Here is a 20,449-nt window from a genome sequence, read left to right as displayed (position 1 = left end):
AAGGCTCAGGGATCGTTGTAGAACATGGGGAGGAAAGATTGTAAAGGCAACAGGGTGAGGCAGTTTGCTGTGAGATCATGTCCCTTAGAAATGTCAGAAGCTAATTCCATTAAGTCTTACCACCGTGGCTGCCTAAGTATGACCTGAACAAGGATGATACCAGTGGACATGCTAACGTGGAAGGCAGAAAGCTCATGAAGCCTTAAACCTACACAAAGAACTACAGGCAACTAAGGAATGCTGAGATCAAGAGAAACATTGGGAAGAGCAAACCAGTTTGTTATCCAATACCAAATGGTCAGCCCTGAAAACATATATACAAGTAGCTGATACAGACTTACAAACTGTATTTATGTATTTAGGACTGTATATATATACACACAAACACAAATTAAAAAAAAAAAAAAAAAAGAGGCCAGGGATGTGGAAGAGAGTGGGAGGATGGGCAGGATACATGGTAGAATCTAGAAGGAGGAGATGAAAAAAGGAATGATGTAATTATAATCTCAAAAAAAATAATACAGATATATTTTTAAATGTTTTTATTTAGTTGGCAACAGGTTGGAAGGTTTCACAAAAATATCTGGACTTCCTGGTTCTCTAAAAGAAAACAGTAAATTTGCCCACAGGGCAACAATAAGCTGGAACTAATAACCCTGAAACAGTTTTATCTGCTTGGTCTGTTGTCCCAGCCATTGCCTTCCATCCTGCCAGCTTCACTCACTCATATTAGCTGCTTGTCATTTACCTCGCCTAAACAACCCTTTCACAGGTTCACTGCCAGGGCAGTATGGCACCTAGTTCTAGTTGACAAAATACATGGTCCATGATACATGTGTATTCAAGACGTTTTTTCCAAGGGAGGACTCCTGATAGATCAGTTTTCCTTCCTATTGGATAAACATAGTTCCTGGACACAGATTCCATCCTTTGGTTCTCCTTTACTGTTCCAATCTGTCTGCTCTTCCATTTGGCAAAGAGACCTATGAAGGAGAGACTTCCAGCAGGCTGTTCTACATTACAGCAGAACTGCCACTAAATAAGACTTCATTCTTCATTAAAAGTCCCGAAGTGACCAAGTTTCTTCAACTTCTCCCAGCTGGCTCTTTTCTTGTCTGTTCCAAGTGAGAAGTTAGTAGAGTCCATGAAATAAATACAGCAGAGCTCTGGGGACGAACTGCTCAGCAGTCTTCACTGTGCTTCCTTGGCCTCACTGCCTCTGCTTTGATCCTGATTTGGGATATCTAAACCCAGACGGTGCAGGGAATGTCCAAAGAAGCGAGGAAGCCTACAGGACAGGAGGAGTTCCTTGGTTCTGGAGCCCAGAGCAGGCAGGATGAGCTGCCTGGCGTGGAGGTGAAGGGGGATGTAGCGGGCCTTCGACTGCTGTAGCCCCAGCTTCTTCAGCGTGCCAGGGGACAGTTTCTACACAGAGCAAAGGCAAAGCCTTATGAGCACAGCCAACGACTACCTGTTTTTAACTTGCAAAGGTGTCTGCATTACCCATGGAAGACCCAGTAATGGCTAGCCTCCTACAGGGGCATGTCTAGGAAGGGCTTAGAGCCATACCAGAGAAACTCTTATTGGTCAGTTTTCTGGCCTTCAAATAAATGGGTGCTAATATCAACTAATACAAATGATTTCCCCATGGTTCTTTTGTAGCATGAAAGGCAGCTTTTACCTTACTTATCACAGTTTCCCAACAACATCTACGGTTCTGAGAACATATCCTGTGGCTCTAGGAAGACAGTAACTATTCTGATGCCTCTAAAAGAAGTATGTTCCCATACTTCTTGAGACAATACTTCCTTGTCATTACCTACTTCAGGGTTTTAACAAAAGAAAAGAATAAAAAGTTAAGTTTATCAAAACATTTTATCTTCCAAATGCTTTGAACAATAATTTTAGAAACACTCAAAAACACATACATCGCTATTGCTAAGACACTTAAACATCACATTTCTTTTTGAGAACCCTCACTTAACTCTAGGGGATGTCCTCTTGTAAAGCATGTATCTCTCTCCCTCTCTCTTGATGCCCATGTTTGTATCTATAGTAAAACCATTTGTTAATAAACTCCAATGTTGCTTCAAAACAAACCAAGGAAAGAAAAAAGTTCTGGCTGGGTATGGCCCACACCTTCAGTCCCAGCACTTGGAAGATGGAGGCAGGTGAATCTGTGAGAGTTCAAGGCCACACAGTGAGACCCTGTATTGAAGAAAAGACCAAGGGGACTCCTGATTGACATACTGAGGGTGAGGCCATTCATTTATTTATTATCTCAATAAATATTTTCTTCAAAATCAAGGAGGCTAGGGTGGGGGGTTCTCTCTCTTACTCTGTTAAACAGCACACTGAGTTTAACCAACTGGTTTAAATGAGAAATGCCCCCACAATCTTGGGCTTTTGAACACTTGGTCCATAGTTGGGTGCTGCTTGGAGAGATTTAGGTGTGCTAGAGCAGTGGTTCTCAACCTGCCTAACACTGTGACTCTTTAATACAGTTCCTCATGTTGTGGTGACCCCCAAACATAAAATTATTTTCATTGTACTTCTTAACTATAATTTTGCTAATGAGCGCTATCTTAGTTCCTAAGACCATCAGAAATACGTGTTTTCTGTTGGTCCTGACCCACAGGTTGAGAACTGCTGCATTAGAGGAAGAGTGTCACTGGTAGCAGGCTGTGGGAGCTTAAGCTTTGCCTTACTCCCAGTTTGCTCTCTTTCTGCTTCATGCTTACATTTGAGATATGAGCTCTCAGCACCCTGCCACCATGCTGGCTGCTTGCTGCGATGCTTCCTCACCATGACGGGCTCTTATCCCTCTGGAGCAGTAGCCAAAATAAACTCTTTCATATATAAATTGCCTTGGTCATGATGTTTTATCACAGTAACAGAAAACTAATACAGCCAGTATTACCTGAGGGGCCAATTTATTCCAGTCTGAGTACTTGTGATCACCAAGAATTGGGCAATCCAACCCAAAGGACAAGTGAACTCGAAGCTGATGTTTTATTCCTTAGGAGAAAGAAAGAAAGAAACAAACAAACAAACAACAACACTTATTAGGAGCAATAGAAATTATGCTACTGCTGACATCTACTTTAAGCCATATTAAATCAAAGCACAGTAAACTGGCAGCACTAACTACAATAAGGAATTATGGAGGAAACTATAAGCCACGCAGTACCAGCCAGCTTAGGAAGTAAACATACATACTCTGGGCAGCTACTATGACCTTAGTGTCTACTATTATCCTAACTTTTTAATAATTTTACTCTATAGTGGTAAACTATAATTTTGTACATTTCTTCCTCTTCTTCTTCTCCTTCTACTTTTTTTCTTTTTCTGCAGTGCTGGGGATTGAACCAAAGGCCTTGTATATGCTAGGCAAGTGCTCTACTACTGAGCTAATATATATATATATATATATATATATATATATATATATATATACACACACACACACAAATTTCTCACTTGAGCCACTCAAAGTATACAGTTCAGTAGCATCAGTTACATTTCATTGTTTGCAACCATCAACATTATCCATTGCTCAAAATTTCCTATCTTCCCAAACTAAAACCCACAAAGTAAAACAATGGCTGCCTAATTCTCTACTCTGGTTCCCCTCACCACTAGTTTTTTGAAAGCCTCTTTCTATTTTCTCTATAACTCTGACTACTCTAAGGACATCACGTGAGAGAAATTACACAGAATCTGTCCTTTCTGTCTAGCTTACTTCCCTTAGCATAATGTTTTCAAGGTTCATCCACGTAGCACATGTCAGAATTTCATAATTCATCTAAGGTTAAAAATAACATATTTTTGAACATACACACCCTTCCCATGTTATCTCTCCATTCTTCCATCCTAGGTTATTGCTATGAACAGAGGAATGCAAATGTCTGCCTTTAGTTTTTTTAATGTATATACCCACGAGTAAAAAATTGCTGTAGCAGATTTTTTTCTTTTTTTAAAGAAATGCTTCATGTGTTTTTAAATAACGCTATTCAAACCGTGTTTTCTTGCTCGCTTCGGCAGCACATATACTAAAAATTGGAACAAACCGTGTTTTCCTAAAGCTGGGTACAGCTTCCTATAATCCCAGCACTTGGGAAGCTGAGGCAGGATGAGCACAAGCTCCAGGCCAGGGTAGGATACATAGTGTATTCCATCTACTCTTCCCACAATCATCCCCACAGAAACCCTAATGTCAGATCTGCACCAGAAGCACAGAGTCATCCAACTCAGCTATACCACAGACTTTACACAATATCAGGCCAAGAATACGAAAAGGATCCAGCACAAAGTCCTGGACAAAACATCCTCACCAGTAATAGGCTGCAGTTCCACGAGGGCACAAGAGGAAGTGTTGCTAAGCACCTGGTACTGAGTTACAGCAACATGGGCATCCCGGTTGGCCCGCACCTTTACCATTTTCCCATTGTCCATATGGTAGCTAGGGGACAGCGTCATCTGAAGCCAAAGAAATCAAGATATGATTCCCTAGAAGAGACAGAAACCCATCATCAGGGAGGCACCTAGCCTACCTTGTGGTGATGCTGCTGCCCTTTCACTTCTTTCTCCACGATGGGGATATCCACGACTCCTGCCAAGGGCAAGGGAACGCGCACAGTGATGGCCCTGGGGGTGATACACAGATTGTCGCTTAAGCCACAAAAGCCAGGAAGGGGCTGCTGGGAGATGCAGGCTTAGGACTTCACAGTGGACCATCCTTACTACCAGCTTCTTGTCTATGTGAAAGAAATTTAGAACAGGCCACTGGACTGTGGCTGCAGTTTCTATGACTTTTTTGACTAACAAATAGGTCTGTGAGTTTTTTACTATATTTACCGTCAATCAGTCACATATTTGTTCACCTAGTATGTGACTAGAACGCACTACCACTTATAATCAAAAGTCAAATAGAACATGAAATCCCATTATCTTTATTTTCTCTTAAGTGTACATATCCATGAATGATCATTTAATTTTCCCCAAAAGTATTCTATAATCAGTATGCATGACTTAAGCTCAGAAGAAACATCTAGCTCTCAGGCTAGGCACTAATATCATGAAAATCATGTGGGGACCCTTCCCCCAATTATTCCAGTAGCTTTAAAATATTTAGAATATGTATATTCTAGTTATTTATGGAACTTGCTATACTTTTATAGGAGGATCAAACTCAGGGCCTCACACATGCTAGATGCTCTAGCTGTATCACTAAGCCTTTGAACAATTTAAAAGAGTTGGCCCGTGGTGGTGCATGCCTTTCTTCCCAGCAGTTAGGAGACAGAGGCAGGTGGGTCTCTGGGTTCTAGGCCAGCTGGGCATACACAGAAAAATCTTGTCTCAAGGGGGAAAAAAAACTTTAAAAGACATAGATGCTAAACCCATAGCCATCAGACATGAATGAGAACCACTGTGGGTGGGTCATAGACATAATAGATTTTCAAACATATTTACTATTGTTATTTCTGTACATGTAGGTCTGCATCTGTGATATGAGTGCAGGTGCCCACAGAGGCTAGAGCAGCTAATAGATCCCCTGAAGCTGGAGTTGCAAGTGGTTGTGAGCTGTCAGTTGTGGATGCTGGGATCTAAACTCAGGGTGCCTAAAAGAGCAACAAGTGGTCTTCGCCCCTGAACCATTCTCTCCAGACCCCATATCTATTTCTAAAGGGCTCCCTTGACCACAAAGTTCACATACACTTTCTAAAACAAAAAGGACTATATTCAAGGCATAGAACAATACTTATAAATCAAATGTAAAATCATAATTTAATAGAAAAATAGGGGAAATAGTCTGTTTTCTAAAAGGGGAGTGAGTTCAAACAGAAAATAAACAGAAAAACCCTGAGCCACGTATCACACACCTTTAATCCCAGCACTTGGGGAGACAGAGGCAGGCAGAGCTCTGTGAACTTGAGGCCAGCCTGGTCTACAAAGTTAGTCCAGGACGGCCAAGGCTACACAGAAAGACCATGTCTCGAAAACAAACAAACAAAAAACAAAACTACCTGAGTAGCTTTTAAAAAACACTTTGTCATAGGGGAGGTGTGTATTTACCATGGCTGGTTAGAGTTCAAACTGACACAACTTTTTTGGAGAGCAGTTTAAGTACATTTTTAAACATGGGGCTGGGGAGATTACACAGAGCTAAGAGGTCTGACTGTGCTTTGAGAGGATATTCAATACCCAGCACTCACAACCATCTGTAATTCCAGTTCCTGGGGATCCACTGCCCTCTTCTGGCATGCATGAGGTACACAGACCAAGACCCCCATATATACATGAAATAAAATAATTTTCAAAGAAATACTAAAAAGCTTTTTAATATGCATGCCATTCGAATATGCAATTCTGTTTCTTAAGGAATATACTCCTAAGGGCACTGCTACAGAACAGGGTGTGGTGATGTACCCCTGTGCTCCCAACACTCAGAAGATAATGGCAAGAGGATCAGGGATCCAAGGTCAGCCTGGATTACATGAGACCCTTTACCAAAAAACAAGTCAGTGGCTATGGAGATGGCTCAGCAGGTAAAGATGCTTGCTGCTAAACTTGACAATCTCAGTTTGACCCCTGGAACTCACATAATGGAACGAGAGAACTGACTCCAAGTTGTCTTCTGACATCCACACATGTGCATATGCCCAAATGTGTGCGCGCACACATACACACACATACACACACACATACACACACACACACACACAGTGCAGGCCTTTCTACCCAGCACTTGGGAGGCAGAAGCAGGTATATCTCTGAGTTCCAGTCCAGTCAAGGTTTCAAAGTAAGACTTTGAATCAAAACCAACCAAACAATTAAACAAAAGGGGTTGAGGCTATGGCTCTGTGGGTAAAGTGCTGGCTGCACATGCAAGACATGAGCTTGGAATCCTAGCAGCCACACAAAGCCCAGGTATAGCAGTTCACACCTGCAACCCCAGTGCTCAGGGGGGCAGAGACTGGTAGATCTTGAAGGTCAGCTGGTTAATCAGTGAGACACCCTATCTCAATAAAAAAAGGAACGACAGAGAAAGAAGTAGTCTGACATCCTATTCTGACTTCCACATGTACACACAAGTGCATGCACACACACAATCACACACACACACACATATATATATAGAGAGAGAACCACTATTTTATCACTCAGTAATATAAGTAGCAAGCTGTTCCACATACTCCTTATATCCTCATGAGTTCTAGTACAGTGCCTTCTATCAGTAGTTCCTGTAGAATGACGGACAGATAAAAAGAGATGCCTTAATTTATTCCACCTCTTCTGAAAATAGTGGGCTTCATACCAGTACTTCTTCTCCACCTGGCGGGTTCTAAATAACTCCTGGACTTGATGTGCCATGTCCTTCTCCCAAGCCAAGATCATTACACCTGTGGTTTCTTTGTCCAGACGGTGGCACAGATGCAAAGGTTCTGCCTTGTGGCCATGAAGCATCTTTGCCAGGATGGGTAGTACATCACTGATGCAGAGCTGGACTCCAGGGCCACCTGCGAAAGAATGAGCCAGACGTTGGAGTCTTCATTGAAAAACTCTTCTTGAGAACAATCCTTACTGTATAAGTTATTCCCATTTTCTATGATTGTGCTATGAATATTGTACTAATATGGGCAGAAAATACTAATATTGATAGGCCCAGAGATCTCAGCTATAAAATGAACCCCAGGCCCCCCAATCTAGACTATGAAGGCAGACTTGTATTTTAACAAACATCCCAAACACTGACAAGTAAATAAAGTCTGGGAAATACTGTGGCTTTCTCTTCAGGTTTTGTGGGACTGAGAAGCTCTACTGAGGTGTAACAGCAGCGAGGTTAAGATGATGGGCTCTAGCTGGGTGAGGCAGAGGTAGGTAGATCTCTGTGAATTCAAAGTTACAGGATAGCCAGGGCTACACAGAAAGACTGTCTCAAAGCAACAACCACCACCACAAACCAAACAAGGATGATGGGCTGAGATCAGACATCCCTGGATTTTACTCTTTGGACTCTCCATTTGACCTTAGATCCCCATCTTTCCAACTCTGCTTTGTTATCTATGAAATATCTAAAAAAAAAAAAAAAAATTAACTCCAACAACTAAAAACCTAATCAAAGAATAGTAAGGCAAGAACCTGTTAGGAAATCAAGAGAAGGTACTGCCACCAAAGTAGCTATTTACTCCAACTAAAATATTTTTAACTAAAATACTTATTTTCCCCTGCAAATCTTTGACAAATATATTTTGTCCATCAATTCTGACTCACTTCAGCTGTCCGTCATCACTACATTCAGCAGTATCAGCCACTTGGGATTTCCAGTTAGGGAGAGTCCACCACACAAATATACACCACTGCCCACCCTTATATATTATTTCCTCTTTCCCAGTTTTGCTAGTTCTTATTTGTCTACCTCTCTCATTTTGAAATGAGGTTTTGCTGTTGCTGACACTGATCTGAACACCATCTTCCTGCCTCAGCCTCTCCTAGAACCGGGATGACACTTGCAGACTGGCACCTAGTTCTCGTTCTCTCTCTCTCTCACCGTTTTGATGTAAAATAACCATAAGACTGTCAGCAAACAGCTTTTTTTTATTACTCTGCAACAATGCTTGTGGGAGGCTGCAGACAGCCTACTGTCAGATATTTGGAAGTGGGGATTAGACACTAGGAGTCATATGCACGGGATACTATTATACAAAGGTTTAATTAACTTTAATTCAAGAATGCTTCGCACTAAAGGCTTCAGAGGTGACCCTGGTTGTAGGAGGAAGTAGCAGCAGCAGCAGAGTCCTCTCCTTTGCCCACGTGTTCTTACCATGCACAGGGAGACCATAGGGTTTATTAATCACCACAAGGTCCTTGTCCTGGTGGAGAATCCCTCGCCTCAGTTCCTTAGCAAGGACATTGGGGTGAACTCGCTGTAGCTGTTGTGTGAATCGCACTAGTTCCTGCACCCTCCGCTGAACAGGGTTTGTAGGCACCTAAGGAGAGAGAAGGGTGGGAAAAGCCTTATTGGGGAAGTGAATCTCGGCTGGGAATGCTGAGATTTGGGTGAAAATTCGTGCGGGGAATGGATGTGTTGTGGAATTAGACTCATGCATTCTTTAGGACCATACATAGGTCTCACCTGCATCACCACGCTTTGTTGGTGATGATAAGGTCAGGTCTGAGCCTGACCTTAGCAAAAGTGCCCACGAAGACACTGTACCAGTAACACTCTTTTCCCTCAGAGGTATCCAGACTACCACGCTGAAGGTCCTCAATACCGACTTACAAGCAGTTACCACACCCCGCACCTGGGCAAGCCGCGAGAGCATTGCCTCTTGGGAGTTGTGGTCTTTCCAGACTCACCGGCACTTTCTTTTTCTTTTCCTCTTGTTTCTGGGCTCGGAGCTTCTCCACCAATGCCTGAGCAGTCAGGGGCTTAGAGGAAGTCGCACCGGAACAAAACGGCCTGGAGCCGGGAGTGAACAACCTCCCGGGACGCGAACTCCTCCCCAGGACCCGGAGACCAGGGGTACCCAACCCGCGAGCCGCCATCTTACCGAGGGCGGGGCCAAACAGCGCCCCCTGAAGAAGCTTAAGGAAAGAAGGAAGGGGGTGGGCTCTGCTGGTCACGTGGGCAGACAGCCTGCAGGTCACGTGGGCGGCGCGCGCTCAGTGCGGCTGCGCCGGCCGGTAGCTGCAGCTGGAGCGGTGGCGTTTGGAGCAGACGCGGTGAGTGTGTGGGGAAGCAAGGCTGGGGCTAGGGAATGCCAGTGCCCCAACGGTTTTCGCGTGGCCCGGATCTCCGTTCCTGGAGAGCACCGCCCCGGGGAGCGTGTCACACCTGGGGACACGACCCCACTCAAAACACCTCCCCGCCCCCGCGCCCTTCAGGAGCGAAGCTGGCTCCTCAACCTCCACCGGCACCTGTCTCGTCCCTCTTAGCAACCACGTCCTCGGCGGCTCCACGAAGGGACGTGTCGTGCGCCTTCTCATCTTCTTGCCGCTCTCCCTCCCGAGATTCCCGGATCTCTCATCTTCCAGCCTCTCACTTTGCGATCTGCCAACCCCTTTGTTTCACGTTGTTTGTAACCAGTCCTTCTCCCGAGAATGACTGTTCTTTTCCTTTATCCAGGACCCCCGTACGCCCTACCTCGAGAGCACGGGTTATTCTGACCTTCCTCGGGAGTTCGTTTCTTGGGGTCTCTGCTCCTCTCCCTTCCCTTTTCTATTCTTCCCAAGAAAGGGCAGAAAGTAAGGGAGCACAGACCTTTTGCCTCCTTTAGTTTTTCTTTCCATAGCTTGAAACTGTCGAACCCTCTCCCCATTTCCTACAAGAGACTCCCGAGCTGCAAACGACGACTCTCGCATCACCAAGGGCAGCTGGGAATATGAACAGCTGTTTGGAATGGTAATTTCGGTAACACCTTGGGATGCGCATGCCATTTGCTGGGTTGCTGATGCTAAAGGGATATCTTAAGAACTAGTGACTTCCCTAACGATCGAGGGTTTGCATTCCAGCTGGAGAATAAGTGGTTGAAATAGGCTTGGGTCCTTCTCCCTCCAAAAAGGATTCGCAGAGTAAAACCACAAGTACGTGTGAAACAGGTGAACAGGTGAATAGCCTCAGGAGACTAGAAGTTGAATCTAAACTTCATGGGATAGACACTTGGGAGTCTTTGAAACTTCTTAAGATATTTCTTGCACGTGGAATTGTAGATAGGAATCTGATGGTGCAAAGCAAGACAGATTGGAAGGAAAAGGGTGTGTATGGGGGAAACCAATTAGGCTGCTGTAATGTAGGCGATCCTAAATGAGGTCATGTCCCTTTTCGTGGTCTTTTACTCCCTGCTCAGTACTACCTTTGGAATGTAAATTACCAGTTATGCAGTCAAGATGTACATTGGCAGCTGCTGTTGCTGATTTTTTTTTTTAATCCCTAAATCTGTAAACTCACTAGTATTTATGTGGCTACAGTGTTTCTGGGATGGGTTGGGTCTTTTGTCTGTCTCGTTTAAAGGTATAACATTTTAGACCAGGCTGGCCTCGAATTCACAGAACTTTGTTTCTGCTTCCCTGGGGCTGGGATTAAAGACTATACCATCCCCCCTCCATCCCGAAACCACCACTACCATCACTCAGCCTGTTAATGAGCATTGTGAACCATTCTATTTCTGTCAGTTTTTTACATGAAGAATGAAGGCAGAGAATGGTGGAAAGACTTGGTTGCATTTCTGTAATAGACCTGGATATAGAGGTCCATGGGAACAGTTTGGAAAACACTGTTGCTTCTGTTAGTAGCTCTGTCCCTTCTGACCAATAAATTTCACAAGTAGAACACTATAAAAGTTGAGAAATTTCATTCTTAAAAGAATTATTACCCTTTCTGAAAAGCTCCAGTTCCAGGTTCTAATGTTACTAAACTGTTGAGCATCACTTGTTAGTCATATGAAGGCCCCTTTCCTAAGACATGGACCTCAGGACTAAAAATCACGTCGTTACATTAATTACACACCTATACGAGGTATAGGACCTTTATGATGTGGGAGAAAGTTCAAAAAAACTTGTTTATGCTTTTACCTTTCCTGCATTGTTCATCAATTAACACTTGTTTTTACAGAATTGACCTTCTGTGGAAGAAAACAAAGTGAAGAAACAACTCAGATGTCATTGCAAGTGACACAAGAGTTGTGTTCTAGGTTTTAGGTTAACTTGAGGCACACTATCTAATGCCTGAAAGTAAAGATGCCAGTCACTGTGTTGAGAAGACTTTTACAATTTTTTTCTTGCTGAAATTTTCTAGGAAGGATTTAAAGATTTCAGTTTTGCTGTTTATCTCTACATGTGCTTACCAAAGTTATAATTTCCTTATTGCTTCTCCCATGAACCTTGGCATTTTACAATTTAAAATAGAGTTACAGCTGGGCATTGTGGTTCACACCTCTAGTCCTAGCCCTCAGGGTCAGAGGCAGGAGGATCTCTGTGAACGAGGCCAGCCTGGTCTACAAAGCCAGTTCCAGTATAGCTAGGACTACATAGACTGTCTCAAACCAAAACAAACAGTTTATAAATGTACATCCTGCTTTCCTTCAGATTTGTGTTGCCTTCTTCCACATTCAGCCAGAACTATTTCAGGCATTCTCTTTTCTACTTCCTCACCAGTTTCATGTTGTCATTTTGATTAGAGACACCTTTTATTCCAAAAGGTTGTCAGCCCAAGGAAGGACATTCTGTTACTGGGTCATCATTTTTAAGGAATACAGAGCTATTCAAACATGGTTTATTTATATAGCTACATAAAGAACTTGATTGTTGGCTTGACTTGTAAAGGTGCTTTCTACCAAGCCTGACAACCTGAGTCCCACATACAAGAAGAACCGACTTCTCACAAATTGTCCTCTTATTTCATGTGTTTGTGTGCGCTTGAGCACATGTGGGTGCACACACACACACACACATTAAATGTAACAACTTAAAAAGAAAACCTTTAAAAGATGATTGCTGTCCTATAGAAAAGCACTGAAGCTGCTTTAGTATTTCATAAATATAGAGAGAAACTGATTAATAAGGAACCTTAAACAACATATATGGAATATTGGTTAGTTGCAGAATGCTAATGAATACTTCCTGAAATAGAGATTTGCCAGGTTCAGATTAACCAGACATTCTATTGCCTGAAGAGCAGGAAGTACTTGGCCATTGTTTTATGATTTTAGGGAGATTAAGAGAAGAAATAAGCAAGAACTCATGGTGGTTTCCTGGAAAGTGTGGTCTTGGGAGACAGGCAATATGGGGACTAGTCTTTTTAAGTTGCTATGAACTTGAAAGGTAACTTGGGTTTTAACAGTTGGTGTTTTTTTGTACAATTCTTAAGTATCTGTTTTTTGAAGGTTTGAAATGGTACTTCAGAACCTCTTTTGACCTTAACAAATGAAATTTATTTCAGACTTACCTTGAATGTGTTTAGCACTAGCACAAAGAATCTAGATTTTGTTCCTCTTTAGTGTCCCCCACCCCATTTCATTCTACTGAGCTGATGTTTGTATTTGGAGTTTACCTAATGAATGTTATTGGGATAATGCTTAAGATTTCCTAGGTGGGGGCTGGAGAGGTAGCATGGGTAAAGGTGGTTGCTTCAAAAGCCTTGAACCCCATAAAGGTGGAAAGAGAAAACCTCCACAAAGCTACCTTCTGACCTCCCTGTACTTGCTATGGCACATATGCCCCCCCCAATAAATAATTAAAAAATATATATTTTCTAGGCCAAGTGTGGTGGCACAGACCTTTAATCCCAGCACCCAGGAGGCAGTAGCAGGTACATCACTGAGTTTTGAGGCCTGCCTGGTAGGTCTACACAGTTAACTACAGGCCAGCATAGTGGGACACTGTTTTTAAAAAAGAAGAGAATTCTGTAACCTTATGAGGTAAGTTGTGGATAGTAGTTATTTTTTTCAAATCAGCCTACCTTTTTTTTGAGACAGGATACCTACCACTGTGAAGTCCATGGTATCCTAGAACTCACTGTATCACCTAGAGTAGCCTTAAACTCTTGGTCTTCCTAAATCATTCTTCCAAGTGCAGGGATTACAGGCCTGCTGCCACACCCAGCATTTCCAAGAAATTCCTTTGTTCTCTTGCCTCATACCTTTATCTAGCTTTTGACCAGTGATCCAGAGGGTGTATCTTAAACAGGCTTCCTGGACTTTGTCATTTCATGAGGCATGGAGTAGCTATGTCACAAGAGAATGCTGGAGGTGGACCACATGAGGCTACTAACCTAGGAGTTCTGTCTGTCCACAGTCTCCACCTCAGTAGCACCAAGATAGCCTGACCACTTTGTACATTCAAAGTCCTTACTGAAAACTGACTATGAAGAGGAGCTGTGCCGTGGATGTTTTTCTCAGCTTGGTCTTTTGTTTGCTATAGTTGTGGCCCTGTTACTTACTCTTGGCTAGTTTCTACTTGCTTGTCATTCCTGTTCTCCTACAGTGGCTTTCTATAACCAGTAAACCACTAAACAGTGGTTTTCTATAACCAGTAAAGAGATGAAAAGTGCTTTTTGCTTTTATGTTTGACCATGTGAGACTGTGGAAAATCTTGGTCTGCTTATTTAGAAACAGTAAAAACTACCTAAAATCAAAGATGGTATATAGGAATGAGTGTGTCTTTATTTTACACTTTCTATTGTAAAAATAATAATTGTATCATGGAAAGTATATCAGTCAGAACAGGGGGAACATTCATAGTTCTCTTTCAAACCATGTTAATATTGTGGCTTTTCTCCAGTTTTTTATGAAATCTTTTTTTTTCTTTTTCAACTGTGAAAATTTAAATGAGCAAATAGAAGTAAAGTGGATGTGATACAAGGCTTGCCATTTTTTGTCTCAGATCAGCAGAGGCAGGAGGATGTAAGAGGTCAAAGGTCATCTTCAGCTACCTAGTGAAAGTAAGGCCAACCTAAGCTACATTAGATACTCTCAAAAAAAGCAAGCAAAAAAAAAGGGGTGGTGGTGTGTGTGTTGGGGGGAGCAAGTACTAAACTCGCATCTATGGATCAACAACTTCATTTAACCAACAGGGACCAACCTTATCCTACACCCAGTGTCTTTCCCAGATGATACTGTTTCACATCTCATACATATTTCATTTGAAACTTTATTATCCTTTTGTAAAAGGTAAGATCTTTTTTTAACACAACCACAATACCATTATCATGCCTAGAAAAAAAAAAGATTTGTTAATGTTGCCAAGCAGGAAACTGTTTGCTCTTTTTAACAGCTGAATAGAGGAGATGCATCCAAGAAGGAGCTGAATATCTTGCACACACTTGTTTTGTTAATGGTATGAATCACATTCAGTAATTTATCATACTAGTCAGTAACTTATGCTTATATGCTTTTAATTAGGGAAACCATTTTGATATACTTTTCATTAGGGAAACAATACAAAAATGGAGATGCAGAAGAGACTGGTCTGTAAGCCTTATAAATTGATAGAGTACATGGTGCAAGAGCCATTTGGAGGCAGGCAAACTGATTTTAGTCTGTGCAATTTTATATAATTTAATCTTTCACCTTTTTTTTTGTTTTGGGGTAATTTGTACTGAGGTCAGGGTCTTGCTGGTTAGCCATGGTTGGGCCTCAGTCACTGTGTAAGGGGCTATCCTCAACCTTGAGATGGTTCTCTGGATTTAGCTTCCTGACAGGTGTGAGCCATCACGCCCAGATGAGTATTTTGTATCACTTAGTCTGTACATAAGCTGAACATGCACCCATCCACTAAGCTACACAGCCTGCTTTAGTGTTTGAAACTCTTAGCTCCTTTTGGGCCATGTGAGGGTTAACGTAGTGCACATTAAAGCACTCTTGTAAAGCCTAGCACATTGCCAGTATATAAAAAATATCAGCCAGTCTCCACATAGAAGACCAGGTGCGGGAATACTTCTCAGATACTTTGTAACTGAGCCGGGAGTCAAGAAATAGAGAGTTAATTTTGTCTCTTAAGTGATTTACTTCAAAGTTTTGAGCCTCAAATTTCTCACCCAAAGAAGAGGATAGTGTAAACGATTATATGATACTGAACTTCCTGTGCTTTGAGTAAACAGGTTGATACTTAGAAAAGTATGGAGCTTTGAAAATAGATTGAAAGGGTTTTGTGATTTAGAGAACTTATTGCTCTTACCGAGTTCATTTACCAGCACCCACCTGGTGGTTCATAATTATCCGTATCCCCAGTTGCAGAGCAACATAATAAAACTGTTTAAAGCAAGAAATCAGTCTCCAGATCTTTGCTGTAGAGATTCTGATTTCGTGACTTAGAGTTCAGCAATCAGTTTCCTTCCCTTTTGCTTGCCCAAGCTAACATTTTGTTTATGGGTGTACCAGACAAAGGTCAGGTTCCTAAGGGGGAAAAAGAAAAGAAAAATAATGACCAATTTTAAATATTGCTACTTCACCTCTCTGCCAAATAGTGTTCTTTGTTGAACCACACAATTTCTTCCACCTGTGCTCCTCAGTGTTTAGGTTGGCCTACACTTCAGTTTTCACCTGTCTCCTGTTAATTTTCCCCCCAAATGTGCCAACTTCTCGTATACTTATCAGTAACATTATGAGCTCAGCTGTATCTCGGCAGTCTGTTGGAGCCCTGCCTCTTCCTCCTACCTTTATTTTTTAGGAGTGCTGCCCAGCTTCTGGCCTGGACCTGCTTTTCTTTCACCTCCTTCCTGTGTGGAACCATGTCCTTTTCTGGCTTATTTCCCTGTTTTATTGAATCACACACTCCAGTAATTTCCTGAGAAGCATTGGATGACTTGGTTTTGCTTGCCCTTCTTACTTGATGGTTCAGTAGCATACAGAAATGAAGGTTTGAAGTAATTCTCCTGTAGAATGTTGAGACATTGCTGTACTGTCTTCTGGAGTTGGTTATTGCTCTAGAGACAGCATTTCACACCCTTTTCACATGACAGTTTGCTTTTCTCCCTCCTTGGAAGCTATGAGGATGTTCTCTGTCCTGACACTATGAAGTTTCATGGTAGTATGCAATGGGGTGGGGCTTTCCTCCATGTTCTTGCCTTGTTATAGTGGGCCCACTCAGTTTTAAGGCAGATTTTTCTCCCATCCTTTTTTTTTTTTTTTTGGTTCTTTGTTCATGTTCTCTCTCTCTCCCTTATCCATCCCTCCTCTCTTGTTTTTCGTCTCTTCCCCTTTCTCTTTCTATCCTACTCTCCTCTCTCTTCCCTTTATCCACTCCCCTTACCTCTCCCATCCTCCCTCCTCTCTTTATAGTCTAAGCTGGTCTTGAACTTTCCATCTTCCTACTTTCACCTCCTAAGTACTGGCAATTACAAGCATGTGCTACCATGCCAGAGTTTGATTCTTTTTTACAATATCTACTCTTGTTGTATAGATGTGATAGACTGAAAGTGTGGTCATTGCAATTTTTTAGATTCTTCTCAGATCTTATTTTGCATTAGCTCAATTTCCTACAAGTGCTAGGAGGACTTTGACTGGAAACTCCACCTGGATGTCTCTTGCCTCTGATATGCAGTGGCATGTTCCTTCTTCAGGTTGGCTCCAGAGCCCTTTAAAGTCAGGCCCCTATCTTGCTTTTCCTTCTGTTTCCAGGAGCATTTCTTACCTGGTTTACCTCACTACTACTATGGATTCCACCAGGGCGTGGTTTTGTTCTGTTCTGCTTTGTTGTATTCACCATTGCAGAGAAGGGCCTTGCACTTAGTAGACACTTAGTAATTTGAGAAGTGAACGAGCTCTTTCATCTTTGATTTCTCTGTATAGCTAATGATCCTATCTATCCTTGACTCAAGTAATTTCAGATTTCATTTTGGTTTCCTCTCACCCTTTGAATTGGGAGGTGGAGAAAAAGAGCTTGTTTTCTGCCTTAGCAGTGGTTGGAGAGAATGGTCCAGTGAATAGACTTCATGATAACCCATATATATCTTTATATGTTTACTAGCTCCAAACATTTATTTAAAATTCTCAGCTTTTGCAGTCTTCTATCCTTTGTCTCACTCTTGCTTTTATAGTTTACAAAATTATTCTCTTATCATTTTAATGGGAGTACGTGGAATGATCGTATTAATTATATAAGGACCAAAGTCAACAAATTTTATTAAGTGCCATGAACGTGGGCACAATGATGTCTATACATAACAAGGAGAAACACAACTTACCCATAAATTTCCTGAAATGTTTTCAGAGGTGTATGTCTCATTTCTTATCTTCAGGTTCTTTGAGGTCAGTCAGCCTTTGCTCTGGCTGAAAGCCTCGATATTAGATGTCACAAGTTAGTGCTTTGTTACAATGTTACAGAATCCATAGGCATCTCTTCTTGGGGTGGAGCTAGAGATCGCCCTGGTCCTCAGCTGCCTTCTTCTGGGGTTCCCTCTCATCCTGGTGCCTCACAGCCACGGCCAGCTGTAAAAATATACTGCAACCCTGTCTTGCCACTTGTTGGTTTTGTTCCAGTAGTTATGGAGCGCAAACCTGAGGCCTTACACATTCTAGATAAGTTCTCTACTGCTGAGCCATACAAACCTTCTCCTTTATCTTACAGAAACAAGATTCTTGCTAAGTTTCCCAGGCCACCCTTGAACCTTCTTGCATCTACCTCTGTAGTTCTCTGTAGGATTATACCTCTATAGCTGGGATTATAGGTAGGGACCACATCTTGCTTTCTGTAAATTAAATTTGTTCATTTAAGAAGGGGTCTTGCTGTATAAAACAAACTTGTCTCCAACCCTTAAAAGCATTACTTTTATCTATTTGAGGGTTTTGCCTACACCTATGGACATCTGTCATAGGTGCCAAGGGAGGCCAAAAGAGGGTGTCAGAACCCTTGGTACTGGGGTTACAGACAGTTGTGAGCTGCTGTGTAGGTACCCGGATCCATCTTGTGACCTCTGGAAGAGCAACCCGTGTTCGTAACTGCTGAACCATCTTTCCAGCCACAGCCTCCACCTTTTGATGTTCTGCCTGGGCTTCCTGGATGCTGGAGTTAAGATGTATGCAACCATACCCAACACTGAATGTTTTTGAAGGTTAATTTGCTGAGATACTGAGGTCAGTGGAGGAGGAAGAACTGGCAGAAAAATACTGCGAAAGGGGTTGTAAGGACATGATATGAGAAAGCAGAGGCACTCTAAGAAAGAAAGTTTTTTTAATTGATATGAACATGGGTTATCAGGCACTCCGAGCATCCTCTAAAATCTTGTCCAATAAACAGGGTCTGCAGTAATCTCCATTGGGGTGACAGGGTGTTTCCCTTTTGCTCTCCCTTTTAAGAGAATTATTTTATTTTTTTTAAAGATTTTATTTATTTATTTTGAATGCTCTATCTGTATGTACATCTGCATGCCAGAAGACAGCAGTAGAAGGTAAAGATGGTTGTGAGCCACCATGTGGTTGCTGGGAATTGAACTCAGGACCTCTGGAAGAGCAGTCAGATCTCTTAACCACTGAACCATCTCTCCAACCCGAAAATTATTTTATGTGAGTGTTTTGCTTGTGGTTTTGTGTACCATATTCATGCTGAATGCCCTTAGAAATCAAAAGAAGACACCAGACCTCCTGGAACTAGAGTTATGGGTGGTTATGAAACACCATGTGTACCGGGGAACCAAACCTAAGTCCTTTACAAGAGAAGCAAGTGCTCTTACCAGTGAGCCAACTTACCAGCCCTCTTTTTCTTTCTACATAACTTTCTATATAACCTTTCTTTCCCTGCATGTATTTAGGATCTGTTCTCCAAGGAATAGGAAAGGTGCCAACTACCCTCTGGCTGCTTTCTACCTGGGAGTTCTTTCTTTGTTTTTGCTGACCTCCTAAGCTCTTATGCAGTGTGTTTTTAGGTTTCCCTAACCTGCTTTTCTCTGATAATTTTCCCCTTTGGTTATTTTCACAGGCCATTTTGAAACTGCTGTTGCCTGCTCAGCAAAGCAATGCCCTTCGAGCTGTTTCTTCCAAGTTAAAACTTGGTGGGTTCTGTGGAGATAATAATCTCCTGGTTTTTGTGGCACTTTCTGATTTTTTTTTCTAGTCTAAACAATGTTTTCGACTCTTAATTTATTTATTTATTTCCAAGACAGGGTTTCTCTATGTAATAGCCCTGGCTGTCCTGGACTCACTTTGTAGACCAGGCTGGCCTCGAACTCACAGAGATCCACTTGCCTCTGCCTCCCAGCTGCTGGGATTAAAGGCATGAACCACCATGCCCAGCTTCTCAGTTTATTTATGTATAACATAAAATACTGCTTTGTTGTTTTTTTTTTAAGTTGAATTTTATTAGGACAAAAAGTCCTGCAGAGATGATCATGGTAGTTGAAGATTGCATTTTTAGTCACATCTTAGATAACCTTAGGTTCATCATTCTTTTGTTCTTAAAGGATTGTTAAAATGTTTTTTTTTATAAAATCAATATATACTTAGGTTATTAATTTCCCATAATTTTAACATGCAGATATTATGTCATTCAGAGGTCTGTGGTACACAATAATTTAAGTATTTTGACTTTTAGTTTGAAATACCGTCTGTCTCAAAGAACCACATGTGTTTAGGTGCATTCTTACTGAACTTGAGAGTTGGATCTCATGGGCCTAAAGCACAGCGAGATGTGAGCCACGAGTCTATAACAAATAGTTGATACTTTAGACCATATGAACACTATGGTGGGGAGAAATGTGTGGAGTTGGAAGGGGAACCCTTTCAGACCTTTCACTTTGGAGACTAAAGAGAGGGTGATTGATCCTTCACTAGGGGGATGGGAAGGAAACTAGGAAAAGATGAGAATGGAATTAAGCATTAGATGCTTCAGAAAGTAAAGGAAGCTAAACAGCAACACAGTTTTCTGCATGTTAAAATTATGGGAAATTAATAACCTAAGTATATATTGATTTTATAAAAAAGACATTTTAACAATCCTTTAAGAACAAAAGAATGAT

The 20,449-nt window shown here is 41.9% G+C and overlaps 2 protein-coding genes across 7 annotated transcripts in view; one reads left to right on the top strand and one right to left on the bottom strand.

The window, feature by feature from the left end:
- Window positions 1-527: 527 nt before the first annotated feature.
- Rpusd4 (RNA pseudouridine synthase D4) lies at window positions 528-9,599 on the bottom strand. Its single transcript, XM_021648413.2, has 7 exons — window positions 9,361-9,599; window positions 8,825-8,990; window positions 7,319-7,520; window positions 4,554-4,647; window positions 4,335-4,479; window positions 2,921-3,018; window positions 528-1,425 (listed from the first exon to the last, which is right to left on the bottom strand). The coding sequence occupies exons 1-7, from the start codon at window positions 9,547-9,549 to the stop codon at window positions 1,192-1,194; spliced, it is 1,128 nt and encodes a 375-aa protein (XP_021504088.1). The 5' UTR covers window positions 9,550-9,599; the 3' UTR covers window positions 528-1,191.
- Window positions 9,599-20,449, top strand: part of Fam118b (family with sequence similarity 118 member B) — a 47,729-nt gene continuing 36,878 nt past the window's right edge. For 4 of the 6 annotated variants that reach the window (XM_021648420.2, XM_021648418.2, XM_021648417.2 and 1 more), the window contains exon 1: window positions 9,599-9,726. The gene's annotated coding sequence lies outside the window, so the exon portion shown is untranslated. Of the gene's footprint in view, window positions 9,727-9,774; window positions 10,406-19,413; window positions 19,487-20,449 lie in introns of those variants that run through there. The other 2 variants (XM_060371541.1, XM_060371544.1) reach the window with 2 other exon arrangements.

Source organism: Meriones unguiculatus, chromosome 1, assembly GCF_030254825.1.
Source record: "Meriones unguiculatus strain TT.TT164.6M chromosome 1, Bangor_MerUng_6.1, whole genome shotgun sequence".
NCBI lineage: Eukaryota > Metazoa > Chordata > Mammalia > Rodentia > Muridae > Meriones > Meriones unguiculatus.
This window is presented reverse-complemented; position numbering and strand designations above follow the sequence as displayed.